Genomic DNA, 25,183 nt, shown 5'->3' on the forward strand with positions numbered 1-25,183 from the left:
ACATGAACCATCTACTGTAGTTTGTCAGAGTTGTTTCTATTTCATATCAATTGTTACCTCATTTCTGTTTGCACAGAAGTGATCTAGTACTAAACTTAGTTGTTGTTGTTTTTTTATGTAAAAATTCAGGGTGGCTAGGGAGAAGGATGGTGAGACTGCTGTTCCCGTTGCCCAAAATATCATGTCCAGCTTAGTAGGACATCAGAATACCACCCATAGCCATACACACCCGCCCACCCACCATTCTTTTTCGAGAACAAAACAACTGATCTCATTTGAAGAAGTGGCCAAGCGGAAAGTCCATTTGAATCATTCCCCTCCACATTGGGAGGCAAACAGACGAGACTGATTGCCTTGACCTTTGTGTCATGTGATCAGTAAAAAAGAAATTAATTCATCTGTTTTGCACCTGCAGCAAATCTGCAGTGTTTGTTCCTGTAGTCACAGCCTGGTTGACTGAAATTTGTGTGTTCCAAGGAGGTGGTAACCTTAATCTTGTGGCAGTGAAACCACAAAGAGTTGTGTGGCACTTTTAACACCAGGGTATTTATTATAAGCAGGAGCTTTTAGGGACTACAGCCCACATTTGGAGGATGTTACAGAGTTCTTCACCAGAAGTGACCATCAGAGCTTCAAGCGGGGATCTTGTGTATGCCTGCATAGCGCATGCTCTATCACTGAGCAATGGCTCTTCTCCCCAGATGTGAAACCCCTTTCATCTTCCAGATGTTTTGGACTTCCAGTAGCCTCAGCCACCCTGTTTTTTTGTGTTTTTTTATATGAAAGTTGTAATAGAAAACATCTGGAAGAGCAAAGGCCAGGGTCCCAGTAGGGCCCTGCTATGGACATCAGGTGATTCCACCCCCCTCTCTGTATGGAGGGGAAACTCTCCGTTTCCTGATTTTTGCTTCTTATGCAGCAGTTTCCAGTGAAGCTCTCTGTCCATAAAAAGGTGGAAACCCTCACTTGGACGGACTGTGTAAACTGTGCCAGTCCATGTATTTGTCTGCCTGTAGTGACTAAACTGTAAATCTTTCTGCTACAAGCAGACAAAACAGGGAATAATAGTTAGCCCAGACCATAATGGTCAGTCAGTAGGATGGCCGTGAAGCTGTACTTTGACCATCCAAAGTCAGTGAGGAGGGAGGATTTCCCTGAATCCCTGTCACCTCCTCTCAGTGGACTGAGGGATAAACTACACGGTACCTGAAATGTGTCACATGCCGAATAAGACCCCACCATCTTTTCTTATCCTAAAGTAAACATGTGAGGCCTCGATTCTGCTGGCACGGCACAAGGGAGGGTCCAGAGACACTCTCTGCTCTTCCTTTCTGTTTTTCTTTTTTCTTTTAAAAGAGCAATTTTCCGTGCATTGTTAAGTAACAGGAGTAAATGAATTTAAGCTAGGTCCAGAGTGGTCTGAAACTTTTATGGTTAAACATTGAGTGTTGGGCTTTGGACCAGCGGATCCAGCACCTTATCTGCTCCACCTTCTCTGATGTCTGAGCTCTTAACATTGGAGAGGTGGGCCGCCTGGTCTTTCCGCGAGGTCAGGGGGAGAGGCGCCTGAGGTTTGACCTCTTCCTCTGAAATCAGCGCTCGGGCTGCAACCAGGAAGATGAACCCGGGGTGCTTTCCCAGGGATTTTAGGATTGCAATTAAAGTAGGAGGTACTTAGGTGTGTTGTAATGTACTTCGCACCGTATCTGCCTCTCTTGGCATGGGGGCCAGCAACAGAAGGAACTGTCAGAGATTCTGTTGCGCACATGCATTTGTTGGAATAAATCCTGCCATGTGCCTCTGAGAATTACATGTTTTCACCTTTTTGTATGATTAGAATCCTGAAATATTTCTAATTGGTTAATTAACTGCCTGAAGTGTATGCATAAGGCTAATTAATTTGCTACAGCCTAGGAATTCACAAGGGATCTTGGCTTAGTAAAAGAATTTCAAAAGAAACTGAAAGAAAACCTTACTCCCTACTCTATTTAATTTTGATATATTTTCCTGGGAGAGTCATTTTGATTTCTGACAAGGTTCTGAAGTGGGCTTTATCTCCTGAATTTTAAAACTTGCTTGTAAGGAATAGATCTATCGGTACTCTGAATGCCTCTTGTGGTTATAACAGTACGGATTTGTTTTGTTTTGCTTTTAGAATGGAAGTCGTGCCAAAGCCTTGGAATAAGTCCTTCATAGCAGCACGCAACTATATAAATGAAAATTTGCATGCAATGAATCCCACCATGTTGGCTGTTCTGGACCTCTGGCAGACAAGTTTCGCGTAAGTAATATTTTGAATGCATAAAGGTTACACTTCGGCCAGCAAATACATACAGTGCATCCTTCAACTTTTCACATATTCGGCAAACCTAGGTAGGGGCCAGCCCTACTATTAGGCAGAGTAAGAGGGCTATCACAGGCAGCAAATTTTGAGAGTCATGAAAAGGTGGAAGATTGTTTCTTACTTAGTTTGCATACTTTTAATTTTAGTGCCAAGGATGGTGTTTCTAGAAATTTCTGCCTATGTCAAAATAATGTGGGTGGCTTTGAGTGCCCCTTCATATGGGTATCTTTTGGGCAGCACCTTTTCCTCCTTAAGTGGAAAAATATCTTGGGCTGACCCTTCATATGGGAAAATATAATCATATAGCCTTACTACACTTTATTCAATTAAGTGAACGTTCTGATGTTTTGAGCAAGGCTGCGGGGGCTTGAAAGAATACAGGCAACATGGAATGAAATGAACGCTAGCCAGTGTGAATGTAGGGCGAACTTTACATCCAAAATAATAAAGAGGCAGCTCCCATTCATCCCTTTCTAGTTTATTGTTGGCAAAGATGCATCCCCTCGCTTTTCAAGGCATTCTTAATAATTAAAATACAGCCATCAGTTGAAAAATAGTAATTTTAAACCCCCCAGCAACTAAAAGTTGGAACAGTATGATAAATAATTCCATGAGCTGGAATAAAATATCATCAGAGGAGAAAGTTATGTGTAGTTTTCCACTCTCTCTTTTTTGCCCCTCCCCTCCATTTCCTGTCTCCCTTGTTTTTCACATTGTCTAGACTGGTGCTTTAAAGAAAACAAACACATAGTAAATGAACCAAATAACAATTTTTAAAATAAAAAACATCTGGAGAGTCAAAAGTAGAAAACCTTAAAAATCAATCCCATAGGGAAAGCAACCACTGCTGCACAGTGGGAAATGTGGTAATATAAGAAACATGCACCCCCCCCCCAAAAAAAACCCCAAGAAAAGCAAGCAAATGAAGGCAAAGAATACCATCAAAGCTTCCCCCAAACAAAACCACTAGAATATGGGGAGATTTCTGTCCCCTCACCATCTGATGCCTTCTCTTGTCTTCTTTGACAGCAGGCAATAGCAGGCAGGCCAGATAGGCAGCAGCAAAAAAAGAGCCCCCCCCCCCGAAGTTAGTGTGTGTGTATGTGTGTGTGTGTATGTGTGTGTAGAATTTTAAAAAAAATAACCCCAAGAGACAAGCTGGTGCAAGCAGGTTGCTTGGTAGGGAAAAAATTCCAAAGAAATGAGACCCCCCCCCCCCAAATAAAGGCGAAAAAAGGAAAGAATCAAAGATGGAAGCAGGTAGGCAGCAAATGTAATCCAATATGGAGGGCACCAGGAACTCAGCACAAGTAATCCCACTCACAAGAAATGACTAAAGCTAAAAGAGCACCCCTTGCTGTGTTCCAGGCCCTTTAACTAATTCAGAATTCTCATTTCCTGTGGGACAGACTGCTGACAACCCTCATGGCCCCTGTTGGATGAAAATTTTCATAAGCGTTTTGACAGACAAATGCTTACATGAAAGAGAGAAAGGAATTATATTTGATTAATAGCTGAAAAATGCGCACCCTTGGTTGTCAGTATGAAGGGAAATCAAACAACATTTACTCAGCTTGTTCTTCTCGGGCATTACCTCGGTCTGACAGCTGAAGCCGTGAAGGGTCTTAAGTATTACCAAAGAACATTATCTTTAAAATATTTCTTGAGTTGTGGTTGATCAAAATAAGGTTTCTCTTCCCCTCAGAGCAAAATTGGTATCATTATTTGTCTTAATCAGCAGTTAAACAAAAACCCTTGTCCCTGAAGCTCAGACTATTTTATTTATAATGTACCTGAAAAATTTAATATAAAAAAATGCCAAATAATGTAATGATTAGTAAAGATTGTAACAGATCATACACAAAAGGAAAGAATGGGGGTGGGGGGGAAGTCTGTCACACTTAGTTTTCTCTTACATCCCTGATATAGTCGAGTCTAACAGGGAAGCTTTAATTGGTTCTCTTTCTGTCTTCTGGGGCTAGGGAAGCATATCAGACAGTTCTTTAGCTACTCTAATAAATTATAATTTGACAGACTTGTCCAGAAAGATAATCCCTTTTTAAACAAGCTAGAGCTACTGTAATTTTCTTTTGAAGGCACCGAGTCTGATCAATTTCATTCTGCAGAAACAAAATTGTAGCTCTGAATGAACTTAATCGAAAGCCAAGGGTTTGTTCTTCTTCAAGATTTTTTTCAGTAGGATAACTGAGGGGGGGGGCTACAGCTGTCCGGTGCGTTTTGGGAGCTGTAGACTCTCAGAGTAACTTCTCAGTAAAGCTGCACAAGGGCAAGTATCCTTCCAGAGTTAAAAATCATTGCTGTACACTCCTGATGTTCTTTGCTCCATGTCGGTGGTGAAGAGGATGGCAACTTCCAAGGCCACATGGACCCCAACCTTACAGCTGCCTGCGCCTACACCTCACAGATGCCAATGTTAGGGCCTCATGAATGTAATTTTTTTTTTCCCAAAGTGGATTCTGTGAGGCAGGGATTCACTGCGCTATTCATTGCCCTTTTCTTCTGAAGTTGCAGGTTATGCCTTATTTCATGTTTTTTTGTTTTTGCTGTCATGTGCTGTCAAGTCATTTTAGATTTAGGGTGACCCTGTGAATCAATGACCTGCTCGGGTCTTGCAAATGAAAGGCCATGCTTTTCTTTATTGAGTCACTACCTTTCATATTTGATGTTCCTCTTTTCCTGCTGCTTTCAGTTGCCTTTGTTTCATAACATTTGACTCTAGAATGAGTTTGGTTTGATTTGATATAGACCTGCTTTCTTGTCTTTCTGATGGTTTATTGTATTGTTTATTGAAAACAGCCCTTTGAATAAGTCTAATTCAAAACCAATAAAAGCAATTGCAAACAAAGACTGTAGGCAAAATGGAGATGTGAATTATTTAATCTTAATTGCTTTAAAATACTTATTAATTTATCAGAAACATTGTTCAAGGGATAGATTGTTTCATTTAATAACATGTATCTTCAGGTTTAGGGATGTGGTGACACTGTGGGTTAAACCGCAGAAGCATCTGTGCTGCAAGGTCAGAAGACCAGCAGTCGTAAGATCGAATCCATGCGACGGAGTGAGCTCCTGTCGCTTGTCCCAGCTCCTGCCAACCTAGCAGTTTGGAAGGATGTAAAAAAGCGAGTAGATAAATAGGTACCACCACGGGTGGGAAGGTAACGACGTTCTGTGTCTAGTCACGCTGGCCATGTGACCATGGAAACTGTCTTCGGACAAACACTGGATCTACAGCTTGGAGACGGGGATGAGCACTGCACCCTAGAGTCGGACACGACTGGATTAAATGTCCAGGGGAACCTTTACCGTTACCTTTTATCTTAAGGTTTGCATTGAGTTTATAACTGTAAAACACCTTCACATCTTCTATTCATATGTTTCCAAACTGTCTTCATACAGAAGGATTTAACTATGCTTTTTAAAGTCAGCTCAAAGTTATTTGAAGTCAATCTCCATCCAAAGTCAAAATAGCTATGATGATGGAACCTTTGGATAGCTTAATGGTTCAAGTATTTGGCTGAGGAGCCAAAGGCTGGGAGTTCGATTCTTCACTGGGCCTCCCTGACAGGGGCTGGACTCAGCGATCTAGAGGGTCCCTTCCCGCTCTGCAGGTCTAAGATCCTATTGATGATGAGTCGTTTAGGCATCTGGCTGCAGAACCAGAGGCTGGGGGATTCGATCCCCGATTAGGCCTCCTTGTTGGGGCCTGGACTCGATGGTCCACGGGGTCTGTTCCAACTCTGCAGTTCTAAGATTATTATTATATCCAACTTCTAGTAGTAGAGGAACAGCAGTAACCAGAATGATATGATTTTTTTTTTACAGATAGGAAAAAGTAGCCAGAAGCTTATGAAGTGCTATGTGCACTTAAAATGCTATAGTTTAAGATCATCTACAGGGCATAAAATAGTTCTTAGGGCATATATGACAGCTCTGAATTTAAATTTAGCATTAAGGCAGTGGCTAAGAAATGTTGTAATCTGTGTCAAACAAAAGATGGCTGTGTATAAGCAACAGTAGGGAGATTCTTTGTTACAGTATGAAGCCGCAAAAACAGGTACAAAGTGAAAGCCTGCTTTCTGCCTCTTGTTTTCATATTCTTACAGCGACCTGCGCTTAGTTGATAAAGGAGCATTTCACACTCGTCTGGAATCAATGGAGCTCTCGTTCTTCCAGAACATTGTTGTGAGACATATGGAATCTGCCAAAGACACTCTTTTTAAGAAGTAAGAGCCATGTACTGTATCCTTTATAATTAAACGCATGCCATTTAAAGGCCTCTTGGGTCATGTATTTTCAATTAGCTATCAGTGGGTGGACTTTCTAGGCAGACTGGAAATACTGTAGTTGGTTCTGCAGTGAAGTTTCTAATCTCATCCAGCAGTGGGTTATTGCGTGCTTCATGGCACGGGTGGTATACTTGCGAAAAAGCGCTAACCTCTGTTTGGGGCCGTGAGAGCCACATGTATAAAGAGGCTTCTCAACACTCATGCTTTAATTATGGGATGTCTTCACCATATATGTAGGCTTATCTGGAGCCTGTGTTTCCAGAGACAAATTTTTTTATTCTCCCATCATGGAAATTTGTGGTAGCCATTTTAAATACTAAGGGGTTTCTTTGTTATTTTATTGTTTAATGATATAACTGGCCACACGTTGCCTTGAAACCTGATAGGGCAAAAAGCATAATAGAAACGTTTTAAATAAATAAGTGGAGCCGCCTAGGGATGCATGCTTCTATGGCTGCACTGAAATCTTAACTAGAGATGGGCAAGAGCTGGTTCGCCCCAATTCATAAAGGCGGTAGCACCGGTGCTGCTGCTCCCCTCCTCCACCTCCTTAACCGATCGGCCCCTCACCAGGCCCAGCTTGCTTGCTTTTTCCACCTCCTTGGCTGATCTCCCAGTCAGGAGCAAGAGCCCAGACTTCTCTGCCCTGCCCTTTTGTCTGAGTGGGAGATCAGCCAAGAGGGCCGGGCAGAGAAGCCCGAGTTGTTGCCGGGACTGGAAGATCATGGAGGCGGTGAGTGGCTGATTGAGCAAGGGAAGGCGGAGGGGAGGCAAGCAGCAAAATTCCAGTGGATACACAGTGAAAGAATGGGAATAAACAGTTTTTAACCACAAACTAATGGTAGCACTTCAGAGCTTCGAACAGTTGCTTTTTTTGGGCAGCAGCCCTCCCCGAATCTCCTGCTCCCACCCTCCTAATTATCTATCGGCAATATTGCCAATCCTGCCATCCTCAGTAGTCATACTTCTAAAAAAGAAAAGTCTTGCAGATGAAAAAGGGGTTTGCTCGCTGTTCCTAAGATGTTTTTTCTAAAAGTTGCCAGTGGAGAAAGACTGTTTGCCGTTCCTTTGAGTGTGTGCTGATGCGGCAGCTTTTCTGTATTGGTTCAAGTGATCACACCATCTGAACTGATATGTGTGGATCTGTTTTTTTTTAAATAAATAAGTGGAAGCCCCAGAAATGGAGACAAAAGCTACAGATTTAGGGGGAATCCAGGCTGATTCATGTTTCTTTTTGCATTATGTGATCAAAAGGAAAAAAAGGGGGAATCAGCCTGTCTGAATCTTGGAGCACTTCCGGCCTTTTAATAACCAATGTGGTTGCACCTTTGCTTTGATCTTGGGTTATTCTTCAGGAGAATACACCAACTCAGCATGGTATAGTTCAGTCTGTGTGAAACAGATAGACATGCCACAAAGTGAAAGTTGTAGAATAATTTCTGGATGCTTGGAACCAACCTGTATTGAGAAGACCAGTTATCTAGCACAGTGGTTCTTAACCTTTGTTACTCGGATGTTTTTGAACTGCAACTCCCAGAAACCCCAGCCAGCACAGTTGGTGGTGAAGGCTTCTGGGAGTTGCAGTCCAAAACACCTGAGTAACCCAAGGTTAAGAACCAGTGATCTAGCAGGTGTTTCACTCAGTTACATACAGAGAAAGGTAGCAGCTAATATGGATACTCAACGCATCCACATCAAATGCACATCCACTCTTTAGCTGCTGTCTTATCCCTCCCAGATTAAAATCAAGGAGTTTTTTTTCCCTATACCTCTCTGAATGCTGAAAAAACAGCAGCAAATGCCAGGACTATAATGTGGAGAGGAAGAATTAACCTGCCTCTTAAAATGGTTGGAACTCCAGGAAAATTTAGCTCCTGGTCATACAGAATACTGGGCTATTTGAAAGTTACTTAATAGACTATGGACTAAGGTTGTCAAAACGAAAGTGAACCTAAATCATGGGTTTTTTGCATCAACACACTCTGCCCGTTGAGTGCGGAGAAGAACAGGCAGCTTGACATCTATGTCTCTGTACTCTATTGTCCCTTAATATGTGCTATGGAAGATTTGATGCTAGCTTCCCCTAAATGCTCCTGGCGTTGTCTGTTATTGGGCAAAATTTATCTGATATATTTATGAATTGTAGTCTGATGCTTCTGACATAAACACAGAAAGATCATACGGCCCATATGGTGTTCTTTACTGCCGAGACATGTGGCTCTTTCTCTGAGGGAAAGCCTCTAGGGAGCCTCTCAGTTCTTGTGCTTAGTTTTACAAATCAACAACAAATATGCTGTCCAAACTTCAAGGAGGGTAAACATTGCCAGCAGTGTTTCCTGCTTCTGCTGAGATGAGAAGATAAAACAGCGCAGGCTGAGAATGAAGAAGAAGTAGCTCACAAGCTCCAGATGACAAAGGAGCACTCAGTGGTCAGAAAGGTCACTTCCTGGGAGGGTGCAACTGACACACTCCCACTGTAATCATGGCGAAAAAAAGTCCGAAAAAGTACATTTTCCTCACTCTCAGAGTGTTCTAGAACAGTCTTCCCCTAATGGATGTCTTCAGAACTGGAAGGTACCTGGGTAGGGAAGGCTGCCTGAGAATATCTTCTGGGATTCCAAAATGTTTTCTGATTGGAAAAAGGATGAATGAAGCAATATTTTAGTTGGGAAGAAATGTGTTTTGGAAGTTTCAGATTTCAGCTTGAATATTAAAGACCTTGGATTTTGATTTCTCTCAAATTAGCTTGTAATTATAACACTATAGCAGTATTGATTGCTATTTGTTTAATAAATGCAAAGTTTTTTTCTTACCTATTTATAGAGATCAAATATCTTTCCATTGAAGGTCTGAGATGGGGAGTTTGTGCCCTTCAGATATTGTTGAATAGCAACATCCAGCAACTCTCACCCCTTCCTATGCTAGCTAGGACTGAGGAGGATTTCAGTCTAACGTCTGGAAGGTCCACCCCTACCTTGGGTAGCGCTTCACTTATGGACATGTAGTGTTTTCCAACTGTGAAATTCACAATACTTTCCTTCCCCCTTCCTTGGCATGTGACTCAGAGTTTGGCATGCTTGCTTCACTCCTGGATGCCATCTTGGTGGCCCTGGATTTTCTGCTGACCTCAACTGTGTTCTCCCTCTGGGTTGATGTTGTTGTTGTTCTGTGCCTTCAAGTTAGAATCATCTTATGGTGACCCAAATGGGGTTTTCAATGTGAGATATTTTAAGGAGTGGTTTTGCCAATTCCACACCCCCAGTGAGCTTCCATGGCTGAGCAGGGATTCGAACCCAGGCCTCCTGAGTCCTAGTCCATCACTCTGTCCACTCCACCACACTGGGTATTTCAACTTGGGAAAGGGCTCTGATGTCTGTGCCCTGTTGTACCAAGTGGTTTGTTAATAAATGATACTGTGGCAACCTTTAAGCTGACTTCTGATGGTGGATATTTCTTGCTTGTGCATCTTATCCTGACTGACAGTGAGGCTGGGATAGGTCACAGGCAGGAAGCGTCCAGCCAAGTCCTTCTCTTGGATAACAGGAAGGGAGTGCTATAGCAGCAGCGCTGACTCAAGGCAGCAATCAGCCAGTCAGTGAGAAACCTCTGCTTTGTATTTGATTTTGTCATATCAGCAAGAACACAGTTGAAAGCAGGTTTTTGGAAACAGCCCTCAAGCAAAGTTTCAGAGTCAAAGGTAGTGTCACAGTGAAAATGTGTTTTCCCCAGTTGGACATTTTTTCTTCCTACAATGGGATCCTGGAGATTTTGGAAAAGTCACTTTTTTTTGGACCATGATCAATTCTGCAAGGGATTCTGAGAGCTCTCCTTAAAAAACCAAAATCAGAAACTATGACTTCTCTAAGCATTAGATAAGTTATCGTTGAGTGGATTCCTGCTTGAGATTGTTCCATTTTCTTTTCAGATGGTTTCCAGAAGTGCAAAATATCTATTACCAAGGCAATAAACGGAAGCAAGTGCCCACCAATGCCAGCAGTGCCAAACTGGAGGCTTTCTTCAACTGTGCCGCAGCCTTAATGACGCAGCAGCTGCAAAGTCTGGCTTTAGTTTCCATGCAGGACTTCACCAATTTAATTGTCCAGCCCCCAGTAAGTCACATTCACTAGCAGAAAAAATGTCTCTTTCTGTGCTCACTGCATTATCACAAGTGACTATTACAAAATGGTGCTTTTTAGTTTCTTTTTTAAAGGGTAAGTTATACAGGCATGGTTCATTCTAGGAAGACAGACATTCTCTCTCTCTCTCTCCCCTTCCCCCAGCATATTCAAGTGATGTACCATTTGCAAAGAATAAAACATCAACATTTCAGATAAACAAACAAAGACGTGGTAAAGATACAATACAGAGGAAGGAGAGGCACAGGGATGCATTGTGAAGAAAAGATGCCACAATTAAATAAAAAGTAAAATTGAGCACAAATTCAGTTAGCAGTTTATAATTGACAACATTAACAAGACTGTTCTTATTATAAAATTCTGTATTTGCCCTTAGTCTTCCTCTGGTCTCCTAGTTAAAGTGTACTGCTTTCCCCATTGTATAGCAGTTTGATTGAAAGGTTAAGGAAGAGAGACTTATGGCTACCCCAAACAGAGAAGACAGAGTTCATGCAAACTCAGAGGAAGGTTGATACCAATTGACACAGGGTCTATGACATATAATAGCCGTAGAGACAGAAAACAGCCCTTAAGCAAAGTTCAAGTTTCAGAGTCAAAGGAAGTGTCAGAGTGAAAATGTGTTTTCTCCAATTAGACTATTTTTCTTCCTACAATGAGATCCCGTAGAGATGCATGTTTCAGCAGTCACACTGGCCAATTAAATATGTGTTCACCTTCCAGTGACCTGTCACGCAACAAAACATAGCTAGACGCAAGCTTTGCAGCTCAGGAAAGTTTGGTGCCATGACAAACAGATCTCTTTCAACCCTTGATGAAATGTGTCCTCCAAACATATGGACTGCATATTCTTTTCTGTGACTTGCACACTTGACCTGAATGATAAAACTGAAAAATGTATTGGCCAAAATATATCTGAATGAGAGAGAATGCCGTCCATTCTTTGGCATATCTATAGTAAAAACTATATTCTTTCCACTACCAGTTAAGAGTATTGTGCTGCAAATGATGATGATGTTTATTCAGGACCTATTTTGAAGACAATGGGAATTTAGGGACAAGGTCTGTAGAGGCATGGAAAACAGTAGAAAGGAGTATCATCAAAACTGACAGAATTGTTGTTCCTGTTTTGAAATTGTTATTTGGAGTGCAGGATCATGAAGCAGAAGGGGTAGCTGCTCTGCCTCCATATCTCTGTAGACTAGAGCAACCAACTCTGTTGGGTTTCTTTATTTCACTCCCCTAGATATCTCTGTTCAGTTACAAACCATACATCCCAGTCTAACTGTGCTTAAACTGGAATCCCTTGCTCTAATGTGGGCTGTTAGTAGATTCCACATTTCTAGGAATTTGTCAGGTAGGAAATGCAGAGTTGGGATAGAATCTCTTCTAAAATTCCATTATCATTGAAACATAACAGATGCAATAGGCACAAGATTTTACTTCCTCGTGATCTTTTTAAATATGTATGTCTTGAATTGGAGGAGGGTATCGAAAGCAGTTTGTTAGATGGCATAGGAACCCACCATGCAAATAAAAATTTTTTAAAATATACACAGTGAAAGAGAGAGTGATTCTATAATACCTGTACCTGAAGGTCATTAGATTCTGAAAAAAATGAATTGATATTCAAATTATGAATTAATAATTCCCTTTTTATATAAATACTGTATTATTTACACAGCACCATTCTGATTGCTGTTTAGGTAAACAACCACTGTACCAAATTTTATTTTAATACCAGGCATACCTTTCTTTGTGATGGCTCATTTAACATTAAGACATTTCTGGGTGTCACAAGAGTGAAAGATTTATATATGATGGTTTTCTCATCATCTTTTTAGATTTTTTTAAACTTTAGCTTTCCTTATTCCTTTTTCCCATTACTAATTCAGCTATTTTTGGAACTTTGCTCTTTCCTTACATTTGTCGAAGAGCCTTGTGAGGAGGTTTTGCTCTTTTTATGTGTTAAAGGTAAAGGTAAAGGTTCCCCTTGACAATTTTTGTCCAGTCGTGTTCGACTCTAGGGGGCGGTGCTCATCCCCGTTTCCAAGCCATAGAGCCAGCGTTTTTGTCCGAAGACAATCTTCCGTGGTCACATGGCCAGTGCGACTTAGACACGGAACGCTGTTACCTTCCCACCGAGGTGGTCCCTATTGATCTACTTGCATTTGCATGCTTTCGAACCACTAGGTTGGCGGGATTTTATGTGTTAGGCACTTATTTTCATTACATTTCGTTTTTTTTATTTATTTATATTTATGGCTCTTCTGTGCCCCCTTTCTCTCAAAGGGTGCGCCTCAAGACAGCTCACAGATCTCTGAAACAAACAATTAAAAACAAGAATCATTGAAAAGTTTTTAAACTCATCCTCTGAAAAGCAGATTGTAAAACAAGAAGGCATTAAAAACACACAAACACAGAGGATATAATGGCAGCAAATACAGAGTATATAGGTCTGTTCTGTGTCTAAGTCGCGCTGGCCACGTGACCACGGAAGATTGGCTTCGGACAAAACGCTGGCTCTATGGCTTGGAAACGGGGATGAGCACCGCCCCCTAGAGTCGGACACGACTGGACTAAATGTCAAGGGGAACCTTTACCTTTACCTTTTACCTTAGGTCTGTTAAAATTAGATATTAAATGCATGCCTGAACAAAAATGATTTCGGTTGTCTGCTGTCTCCGTCTGGCCAAAGCGCCCAACAGGCTGCAGCTGGCTGCTTTCCGAGAGCAGATTTTAGGACAGGGGGTGAAGAATGTGTCGCCTTCTGTGGGTCATTGGATCCCAGTTCACATCCTTCTATCATCATTGGCTAAACGGGCTGGGATTGATGGGAGCTGCAGCCCAAAAACATCTGGAGATCCACATATTTCCCTTCTTGGTTTTGGGGAGATGTACAAGGACAGTGTTTTATCAATGAAAATCTAGTTTAATTGAACTTTAAAATTAAGGTTTCCTCAAAATTATGTCTATTTCTTATGCTTGTTGAATTACTGATTTCCTTGTTATGTGTTTTTATTACTTTCTGCTGTGATAAAAAAACAACTACCCATTTTAAACTACCCATCTGACCAATGGTCACTCTGGGTGGTATATCCAGAGTGACCATTGGTCAGATGGGCAGTTTAAAAGTGTAACAAACAAATGAAAACACAGAATGTCTTCAAAAACAAGGACAGAGCTGAAAAGCTTAAGCATGACCCTCCTACACACATTTTATAAGGAGTCTCATGGTTTTCCCTTCTGTGTGCTTAATTCTCATTTGACAGAAATCTACACGAGCCTACGAACACCCGGGATTTATCATGAGACTAATTCTTGAAAATGACAAAGTTATATTTGAACCTTCCTTTTCTGACTATGAAGCCATATTTCTAAACATTTATTCAGTTATGGTGAAAGCTGTTAATCTGTTGCCAAGAGTGGAGACCAAACTTTATTCAAAATGGGTAAGACGTTCCTTAATAATTAAGATTTTGTTTCCTTGCTGTTCTTTTTTCTGCTAGTGCTGACCTGAGATAAGAGAAACTCCTCTGAAATACTTCTTCTCTATTGACATCAGTGATACTGTCTCATCTGTCCTGGCTGCCAGATGGACAGTATAAAAATCAAATCAAAGCAATCAATTGCCTTATTTTTCGCTCCATAAGACGCACCAATTTTTTAGGAGAAGAAAACAGGAAAATATAATCTGTTTTCTTCGCTCCATAAGACGCACAGACTTTCCATCCCCCCTGTTTTGCGGGGGGAAAAGTGCGTCTTATGGTGCGAAAAATACGGTAACCATAAATACTTGTGATGTGATTATCTCTTCTAAAGATTAAAAATGTTTCACTTACAGACTGATCCAATGGATAGCATTGTAATCTCACCGTTTGAGATTCTGATATGTCCAGCACTGTACAGTGTTTCTACTTGTGAGCTGGAAGGGAGGCAGGATTGGCATTTGCCATTCCTCCCTTCCCTTTCCACCTTTCTAAAAGCAATTGTTCCTCTCCTTTCAAACAGTGGGACTGGGAGAATAATTTTCAATCTGGTTGATACCATGGTTAACATCTGGATGGGCTATGTGCTCTATGGATCCAGGGCAGTGGTTCCCAACCTTGGGTCCCCAGATGTTCTTGGACGACAACTCCCAGAAATCTTGACCGGTACATATAGTAGTGAAGGCTTCTGGGAGCCTTTATCCAAGAAGATTTGAGGACTCAAGGTTGGGAGCCACTGATCCAGGCATCTCCCATGCTTGCCCATATCAACCATGGCATAAGAAGATTCAAACTGAAGTTGTGGTGAGATGGGGAAGGTGTACATTTCCTCTTTGTTACCTCATGAACAGAATCCCCAGAGTTTTCTTCTTCTTCCAAAATGTGGATGTTTAAAGCATAGTTTGGGGAAAATAATGGGTAGGTATTTTTTTGTAAAAAATTAGGGGTTTGTGGGCCAGTAATCTGGGGATTCCTCTTTGGATCGCACTCTAAGCATCTTGATAGAAATTCTACTACCAATAGGGCTGGATATGACCCCATGGTGCTGCGGTCACATGGCTGGCTTAAAAATAGTGTTACATAACATTGTAAGAAAAGCAAAAAAGCAAAAAAGAAAGAAAGAAAGAAAGAAAGAAAGAAAGAAAGAAAGAAAGAAAGAAAGGAGGTGTAGGAGTTAGTGCAAATTTTCAGACTAACAAAGTTGTTGTCAGGGCTGGGGACTTGGATCACGCAGTTCACTGTCGACTTGGACTTAAGTCACATCGGCAACTCAAGCTGGACTCAACTTGGGTTTCTTTTTTCAATGACTTGAAGTCAGCTTGTGACTTGGAACCCACCCACCCCTTTTATTCTCGGGGGGGGGGAGCTTATTTTTTAATAGGGACTCAGACTTGGGACTTGGTACCAAAGACTCAGACTTGGATTTGGGACTTGGACCCAAAGACCCGCCAACATCCCTGGTTATTGTAGTACAAGCCTTTATGGATACACTTCTTTTAATGCATCTGAAAAAGGGGATGATTATCCATGAAGACACATACTGAAATAAATCTTTGTCTTAAAGATGCCAAAAGCCTCTTTCCCTGCTTTTAATTTCATTTTTGATAAGCTGAAACAGATTATTGCAGCTGCCTCTTAGGAAAAAATATATAACATTGGGTGGTTGTAACTCTTGACATGTTTGATGAACTATGCAGAAACTTTTGGGATTGAGGTTTTAATGATGTAAATATAATTGTAACCATATGGTCCACAATAATTGTAAGATAATTTTGTGCTCCAGCTCTGCTAATCTTCACTCTACCATAATGATTAGAATAGGTTGCTATAGCAACTATTAATATATTATTAGGTTTTGATGGTGTGGGTCGTCCTTCCAATTCAAATAAGTGTAGCCAGTCCAACCTTTCTTGTAGTCTGTTTACAGAAGGATGCTATGCTTGCTGGACTTTCATCATGGTGAGACCAGAGATGCTGCTGTCTCCTCTATGGCAGAATGGCTGCTCTATGGAGTAAATGCCCAGCCCTTATATAGATGGGAAAGGAAAAGCATAGAAATACACCAGCAGGACCAACTATAACAACATGTTGTTGTTGAACCATTGATAAGGTCTACCAACCAGGGACGGTTGATAACAATATCCATGTGCTCTGGATGCTGTTAGAGAACTCACAGTAGGGACACATCCAGGCATAATCACCCCCACAATATGTAAGATAGAGCCAAATATCCACACTCCAGGCTGTGTGGCATAGCTAGCAATGGCCTTACTATTGCAGGCATCCCTCTTACTTGGGTTCTGCATTTTGATATTCCATGCAAATATCCTTTCAAAGCATGACACATCAAGGGGATGGACGCCATATGACATGACATTTTCAGAGCATCCTGAGCAGAATGTCTACATAGTGGTTCTTGGAGGAAGGAGCTGAAGGTTGTTGTTGTTGTTATTATTATTATTATTATTATTATTATTATTATTATTATTATTATTATTATTATTATTATTATTATTATTATTATTATTATTATTATTATTATTATTATTATTATTATTATTATTATTTTGCCAAAGGGAGGGTCCAGAGCATACAACAGGAATACCCAGCCAAGGATACAGCAGCAGCTTCTAGTGGCTCACCTCAGAGGGTGCAAGAGATGAGAAAGAGTGCCCTGCCAGGGGGAAAGGGGTAACATGCTTCCATCAGTTTTAGTCTAGCTAGCCCCCTCCCCAAAAGGAAAAGTCAGGGGGGGAAAGGGGGAACCCCCAGAGCTTGATCCACACTACAGAGCTTCTCACTGACCACATGAATGACAGTGGTAGACATCAGGCACATCACAGGACATTTGCCTTCCTCCTACCTCTGGCCTTGACTCCCAATGCTCATTCATGCCTTAGTGGGAAAGATCGTGATAGCTTTGAGTAGATGTTCCCCTGTCCTCTTGGCAATTTTAGTGAAATCTGTTATGTGCATTGGCCATTTTTACCACTCCATTTATTTAAATCCTTACTAGAGATGGGGATATTCATATACAGATACTAATACCCCCGCACAGGTGGACATAACGAGGGTCCAGCCCCATGAAGCCGGACAGTCCACTCACTGATCTGCCGCAGCCGCAACCTCCGTGCTCCCTTTCAGTGGCTCCGGAGATCGCGATCGGCTCGCCACTCCTGGGAGGAGGCAGGACGACATGGCTCTCGGCTAGGTCGAAGAGTGGCTCGACGAACATGATCTCCGGAGCCACTGAAAGGGAGCACAGAGGTTGCGGCTGCGGCAGATCGGTGAGTGGACTGTCCAGCTTCATGGGGCTGGACCCTCGTTATGTCCACCTGTGTGTGGGTATTCGTATACGAATACGAATACTCCCATTTCTGATCCTTACACACTGCAAAATCTATTCTTTTTGCTGGGACGGATCTTGAGCAGAGGACTGTGTACGCTTAATCTGATAAATCTGCTAAAGCGGAATATTTCACAATTAATTTAACATGCCTAAAAACGAAGGACAATTTTGAAAGTAGAAAGAGGTGACTTTTTCACCTCTTTTTTTGTTGTTGTCTTGAAAGCCTGAGAGTAAGACCAGAGCCATGAACTTGAAACCGATAATCCTTGATGAAATTTTGGAGGCACATAAGCAAAAAATTAAAGACGAAATTGCCAAAGAGAGCATTGCACCCACTGAGCACCTCAAACTCTACGATAAGTACTATGACTTGATCAGCAAACAAGCAGATCAGTACATCGACCAGTTCTTGGTGGAAGACCACACCTTTGAAGAAATAACAGCACAAGTCGCCAGGTATCAAAGCATCCGGGATGAAATCCAGTACACTTCCAGAAAGGTAATGTACGACTGCAATGTGAAACATAGAAACAGAATTGTGCGGTTGGGGAGGGGAGAGAAATACCATGAACAAAATATTGCGATTTGTTCAAGATTCAGTAGATTTGTTTCAGTGCAAACTTTTGTGGATTTAAGTTCAGTCTGTCAGACACATAGAGTCCTTGTACTATGTTATCTGTATTTTACATGTCATAGAATCATCAAATCATGGAGTTGGAAGGGGCCTATAAGGCCATCGAATCCAACCGCGTGCTCAGTGCAGGAATCCAAATCAAAGCACACAGGTCCGGGATGCCTGTGTCTCTGTGTGGAAACTAAAGCTACAGCTACTTGTAGTGGCATAAAACAAGGCCATATTTCCTAGCAGTTGGCTCAGAATGGCAATGGGGACCCTGGCAAAAGTAATTATGTTCAACAGAAAGAACATTCTGAACATGCATACCATGCCCACCGTCTGCCTGTGTGAGCTACTCATTCAGAATACTCTACTCTCCCAGGTTGAAGAAAAGCTCTCCCCACAAAACCATGGAGAACACCATGGAAGTAGAGAATTCACCGGCTCCAGTACATGCGTTTCCAAAGCTCTGTCTGTTGTTTTAAAAACATCCCTGGGAACTGTGATGCAAAATAGTTTCCAGAGATATTATGGACCAGTACTCAGGAAGACGATGTTGCTTCATGCCCTTACCGGGAGGCAGAGGGAGGCGTTGCTGTTGCTTTTTAAGTAAAAGCTTGAGGGGGTGTCTCAGCTCGCTCATAAAGTCAAACAAGATGAGCATGATGAAAACAATTTAATTTCAAAGGAAATTCCCGTCTCCGAGGAACAAACAGAAAATTTTTCCAATTGGTATGGGGGGGATAGACAAACGACCCTGAAAAAGTAGGGGTGAAACTTCAGTCTTTCATTCTAGTTGGTTGCTGTGGGGAAGTGGAAGCCTTTGAAGAGTTCTTTTCATGATCCAGTGGTCTCTTGTTTGGTATAAAAGCAATTCGGCCACAGCTGCTTTTTTCACCGCTCCCCATCTTTGTATTTTCCATGCATTTTTTTCTGCGGTTTTGGATTCAGCAGCCACAAAACACAGCATTCCGTAAGATATTCTGGTATGAACAGGCCATTCCGAGGCTACGGTGCTTTCAGACAGCTGGTGTCTCAACAAAACATCTGAGGGAAAGTATCTTCCTTTCTGTTTCCAGAAAATAATCCTTAAAACCTTTCTGGGCATGCTGTGGCATGAAGTCTCATGTATGCCTGCTCTCTTCATTCCTAGACACTTGTACACCTCAAGAAAGCTCCTCTTGGAACAAATATAGCAGACATGTCTGGAGGGAGACTGTGTGGCATACGTAGCTTCTGCTTAAAAGTAAACATGCAAGCTTTGTCCAGGCATTAAAACCAAGTATGCTCACCACAAAAAGAATGCTTTATTCTTGCTGAGTCTGAAGAAGGAAGACCTCCTGTATCTTTAGGGACTTTTCATAGGAATTGGAATCCTGATTTTTCAGGGACCTAATTCACATTGAAACCCCTCATGGATACAGAAGGTTCTCATCTTCATGCTTCACTCTTTATCCATTCAAAAATGCCAGAACCAGAGACAGGTTCTCTTCTTGGTTGGGTGGTGAATATGGAATATGGAAACCGGCATGCAATACTGTACTAACCAATGTTGCCAGCTGAGACATCTCTAGCCTGCAAGGGCCCTGGACCTGCATTTCATGGTCCAGTTTTAGTGCTGTCAGTGCATTGAGAAACCTATCTTTTTTTCTACTCTAGAAATTCATTCTTTATTATCCTCCTGTGTTTTCTAAAGCTGGCTTGCATCCATTCCTAAACTCTCAGGGTGAAATAGCTTATTCTGCCTGATTGTCCAATAATTTACTTGAAATTACACTGAAATAATACTTCAAAATCAATTCAAAGCAATTTGGTTAGTCTTAAGGAAGGGTCAAAGATTGGTGCATGATTAATTCACCAAAGAGCGTTTGTGGATCTTTTCAAGTAGTGCATAATCCAGATCAACTTTACTGAAGTGAAATTGTTCTGAAAACAAGAACAGGAAAGTGTTTGCTTTTTCTTGCAAGAGAAAATAATGAATAGGTCCATAAGAGACTTCCTCAGTAGTTTATAGTTACTAGGGTGTTTCCTGAAGAATAAAACAACATGAAGAATGCATTTTTGTAAGTCATCTCCAGGATTATTTCTAATTTTTTTTTTAAAAAAGATGTTACAACTATGGATCTCTGTGTACCTGATCATTGTTTTGTGCTATCAGTGTTTTTCTCATCAATGCTTGTGATTCAGTGTGTTCGTCTAGGAATGTTTGAGGTACATTGTGATGAACTGATCCGGGCTCTGGCAAAGCGAGCCGATGCTATTTGCTCTAAAATCATTGCCAAAATGTTCAAAGATCATCAAGATCTCAACACAAGGTAAAGTCATGTTTTTGAGGGACAAATGCTGGTGGGCGAGGCTCTGTCACACTGGTGGGCAGTGATTTCCTAGTAACAACTTATGGCTCCCCAGTCACTTACATATCCAGTCAGGACAAAGGGGCCTGATACATATGCCTCCCTAGACCTTGAGTGAATGATTGGTATGTTGTTGTTGGATCAGAACGTCTTCCTTTAAAAGTGGAGAACTTTGGCTTTCCAGATGTGTTGGACTGCTGCCTGCTATCCCTGTTTGCCATGCTGATTGTAACTTTTGGAAGATGAAGTGCAAAACTTTTGGAGAGCCAAAGGTTTCCCTTGCCTGCTGTGACTCACAAATGGTGGTCTCTACAGCTTACCATATTTTTCTATGTATAGGACACCCCCATGTATAAGATGCCCCCACTTTTCTAACCCACAATTAAGAAATCTAAGTGGGGCTTAGCAAGTGTAGGGGGAAAGGGATCAAAGTGCTGCAGGATTGCTTTGATTCCTGCTTTCTCCCTTCATGCTAAACCTTCATGCAAAAAGAGGGGAAAAGGGATCAAAGCAATCCTGCAACTGCATGATCATTTTGATGCCTTTCCCCCTTATACAGCCATGGGATTGCTTTAATTCTTTCCCCTTCCTTTTATTAAGCCCCATGGGACTTAGGAAGCAGAGGGGAAAGCAGGGATCATAGCGATCCTGCAGCACTTTGATCCCTGCTTTACTTTTCCTAAGGATTAGCAATTGGAGGGGAAAGCAAGGATCAAAGCCCTGCAGGAACAATTTGATCCCTGCTTTCCCCTCCACTTGTTTTTGTACTCTCCTCAGCTTACTTCCATGTATAAGACGACCCTCAATTTTTAGGCTAAAATTTTTTAGACAAAAGTATAGTCTTATACATGGAAAACTATGGTATGCTCGCTGTGGTCTCATGTGTATTGGGTGACTCATCTGGTGCTTGTATATCATTATATACTTCCTTGAAACATCTTAGTTACATTTGCTGGAGCTGTGGTTTGAGGGTGGAGGGAAGACCGAAGTCTTTGGACTTTTTGGTCTGTTTGTATGTATGACTGCCTTAGAGCGCTGCTGATAGGACTAAGTGGTAACTAAGTTGTGTGGGCTTAATCCTAAATACCATGTCAGTTTTCCCTGCTGTCGCACAGATGTCCCAAAGATATTTCATAAGGCAATCGCCACCACTTCTTGCCTGAACATAAATGGTGAAACTGGCTGTTCTTTTCTTGACAAAAGCATCTCACCTTGCTTGCATCATTGGGTAGCAAAGACTGTATTTGTACATTTGTTGCACAAAGGTTGGATATGTGGGGAGAAATCAAGAGAGAGAAAGCTAGTGAGTGATACATTTCTATTTACAATTTTAGGCTTTGTGATGAGTTTGAGAAGATAGCAGAGAAGGCCCTTTCTACTCCATCAAACACACATGAACTGATGGAATTCAAGGTACATATTTCTAAAAGAGAAATAGGCGTTACTAATTTGAGAACAGATGCCAATGATTTTGTAGATTAGGAGGAACCTTGCAAACCATGGAAAAGCACTTGTAAGAAGAAGTTCACACCGTGTTGCCTTTATTATATTGGGCTGAAACAGAGCCTAGATGCAGTTGTGCCGAGATGGCAGACACAGGACATTTCAGAGTCAATGGGAAACTTCTGGAGTTTAGAAAACTAACTAGTGTGGACAGTGCTCCTCTGAAAGAAAAACGTTTCCAAGATTGTGGGGCAAAAGAGGAGAAGCTGATTCCATGTTATCTTTAGTGGAACTCAAGAAACAGTCGCTTGGAATATTGGAGTGAGATACCACAATATCTTCATTTCTGGCTAGTTCTCTCATTCTGTACAGATTCCTTTCATGTCTTGAACAGTTAAATGGGACTCTGTGTAGTTGGCATGCCAAAGCATGAGGGAGCTTATATGGCAGTGACAGTATGTGTAAAATGACTGGAATATTAAAATGGGAGGTAAAAGCACTTCAGTGGAATTAAGATTCTTGGTGAAAATCTCCATTGTTTAGCTCCTGAGAATTTTGCAGACAAAGCACACACTTGAGGGTGCGACTTGAGGTTTTTTTTTTTTTTTAAATCACTAATGAAACCATACTTAATATTTTAAAATATGAAGAGCTAAAAATTGTACACAATCGATAAATATATACAAACACACTTGTATGCACAACAATACATGTGTTAGCAAAATGCATATAGAAATGTTGTATGAATTTTCAAGTGAGAAGAAAAGAAATGTAAAGAAAGAATGAGATGGAAATGCATATGGAATTCAGAGGCAGCTAACATGAGGGGCCTTTCACTTGTGCAGAGTATCTGTGCCTGCTTAGGAGCTGTTCCCCCTTCCCATCACTGCAGACGACAAATCTGGATCTACAAGTAGATTCATGGGTGTTTTTCAATAGATTGGCAAGGATGTCTCACGCCAAAAATATGACTGTAATAGCAATTCAACAACATGCACCCCCTTATCTTGGTGAAATAATGAAAGTGTGGGGTAATCAAAACTGAATGTTTGTGTGGAACAGCTGTCCATTCCATTCAGTCGTACTGCTTCACCCTAATTCATAGGCTCACAAATTCTTTAATTCAGAGGCAACACAAATTGGGGTGTGTGTGTGGAGTTTCAGGGACAGAACCCAGTTATTTTTTCTCCATCACTGTTTTGCACTTTAGGGCATCAGCTGAGTTTGTAGCCAGCTTCATCCTGCCCTCTTCCTATAATTGGGATGCAGCTTTGAAGCTTTATGTCCCTTCTACCTTCTGGGATGGTAAGGCTTCATGTTGGGGGGAAAACCCAGAAACATTTTTAAAAGGCCCAATTCTTGCTTACATTTATGATATGTTTGCTTTCAAGGTCTTCTTGGTATTAGGCCTACTTGCGTAGTAGGTCTTAAAGAGTTCTGTAAAAACAGAATATATCCTGTCTGAGATCGGCACATCCAGAGTATGCTGTGGACTCTAGACCTTCTGTATGGCATTCATGTTGTACAGAAGGTTCCTCCAGGCTGTGAGGCAGATTGGGAGGGGAACCCCTGTTCCAGGAGCTTTTTATATGGACTTCTTATGTAGAATGGAACGATTCAATCCAGTGTTCATTTTAGTATGCTTATGTAAATAAACCTTTCTGTCCTGAAGTCTGATTGAAGTTTCTCCCCCTCAAATTAGCCAGCCAAGTCAACCAATCACAGATATTCCTGCCATTGCTAATAGACAAATAATTTTTTTAGCAGGTTCCAGAGCACAGAAGTGCATTGCTACCAGTAACCCCTGTTGTTTCTTGTCTCCTCCCATCTAGGCCTACATAGAGAAAGTGGAAGCAGTCGACATGCTCGAGATGGAGCAGAAATTACTTGAAGCCAAAAATTACCTTGCTTTCCTGATAGAGTGTGCAAACTTCTCACCAGTAGATATACGACTGAACAACAGTGTCTTTCAGTGGTACGGACGAATGGGGGACATTTTCGAGGAACACAGAAAGATCGTTAAAGAGAAAACAGAACAGTTTCAAGAAGGGCTTAAAGTTAGTGGCCTTTTCTTTCTCATTTTTATATGCTGCCTGTCTTACTGAGATAACACCGAAGTCTATTGCTTGCGATAGCAGTCATTTTAAATTTAGTGAGTAACTATTAACTAGAATATGGCCGCCAGATTATTAACTGGGTTGAAAAAATACCATCATATTTCCCCCACTCTGGCGGCCTTACACTGGTTGCCCATTCATTTCCACATTGACTTCAAGGTGTTAATGCTTACATATAAAGACCTAAACGGTTTACGACCTCGATATCTGACAGAGCGCCTGCTCCCACCTAGCTCTATCCGTGTCACTCAATCTAACCAGGCTGGGCCGCTGAGGAGCTTGACCCCAAGAGAGGCCCAGAATGAGAGAACTAGAAACTGGGCCTTCTCGGTGGTGGCCCCTCGCCTCTGGAACATCTTGCCCCTGGAGACTCGCCTGGCACTCTCACTGGTAATATTTAAGAACAAGCTGAAAACTTGGTTCTTCAGGCAGGCCTTCCCCCCCCCCTTCCATTTCTTAATTTCCTAAGTCTTATCATCTTGGTCTTTGCTTATCTTTATGTTGTCTGATATTGTTTGTTTCAAATTTTGTTTTATAAGCCACCCAGAGTAGATTCATCGAATCTAGATGGGCAGGGTAAAAGCTGGAAAAATAAATAAAAATAAAATACATTGATGAAGACGAGTGACAACACACAGGGATAAGTTGACTGTTTTTGCCCCCTTCCAGCATGAGTGATGTCAGTTTTAGGAATTGTGAATTGCTGATGATGGGGAAAACATGCTCCCATGTGCACGTCTCCAGCTGCATTGTAATGCACTCTGGACTTCTAGAGAAATGTGTTGCCCTCTTGAAATGGATGCTGTAAAAGTCCCTGTTGAGCAGGGACTTTTACAACAGAAATAGAAAAGCATTTTTCTTGATTGTTGAGAAATAATTCTTAACTGTACTGTCAGCTTTAGTGTGCTTTGTGTGTAAATACAAAATCCAGTTCCTGCCGCACAGGGCTTGCAGTTTAAGATGGGGAGGTAGGAAGTTGGAAAGATGAGACAGGGTGACAGTAAGAAAGGGAAAACATGAGCATAATAA

General features: G+C 41.5%; 1 protein-coding gene across 2 annotated transcripts in view; it reads left to right on the forward strand.

Annotated features, from left to right (window-relative positions):
- The window catches only part of DNAH7 (dynein axonemal heavy chain 7), a 191,915-nt gene that overhangs the window by 19,204 nt on the left and 147,528 nt on the right, over positions 1-25,183 (forward strand). For both annotated transcript variants that reach the window (XM_072979520.2, XM_072979522.2), the window contains exons 8-15: positions 2,156-2,281; positions 6,472-6,591; positions 10,580-10,763; positions 14,060-14,239; positions 17,848-18,123; positions 20,428-20,555; positions 21,929-22,007; positions 23,870-24,094. In XM_072979520.2, coding sequence (XP_072835621.2) covers positions 2,156-2,281; positions 6,472-6,591; positions 10,580-10,763; positions 14,060-14,239; positions 17,848-18,123; positions 20,428-20,555; positions 21,929-22,007; positions 23,870-24,094 — 1,318 coding nt within the window. The remainder of the gene's footprint in view (positions 1-2,155; positions 2,282-6,471; positions 6,592-10,579; positions 10,764-14,059; positions 14,240-17,847; positions 18,124-20,427; positions 20,556-21,928; positions 22,008-23,869; positions 24,095-25,183) is intronic.

Source organism: Pogona vitticeps, chromosome 1 (genome assembly GCF_051106095.1).
Source record: "Pogona vitticeps strain Pit_001003342236 chromosome 1, PviZW2.1, whole genome shotgun sequence".
Classification (NCBI taxonomy): domain Eukaryota; kingdom Metazoa; phylum Chordata; class Lepidosauria; order Squamata; family Agamidae; genus Pogona; species Pogona vitticeps.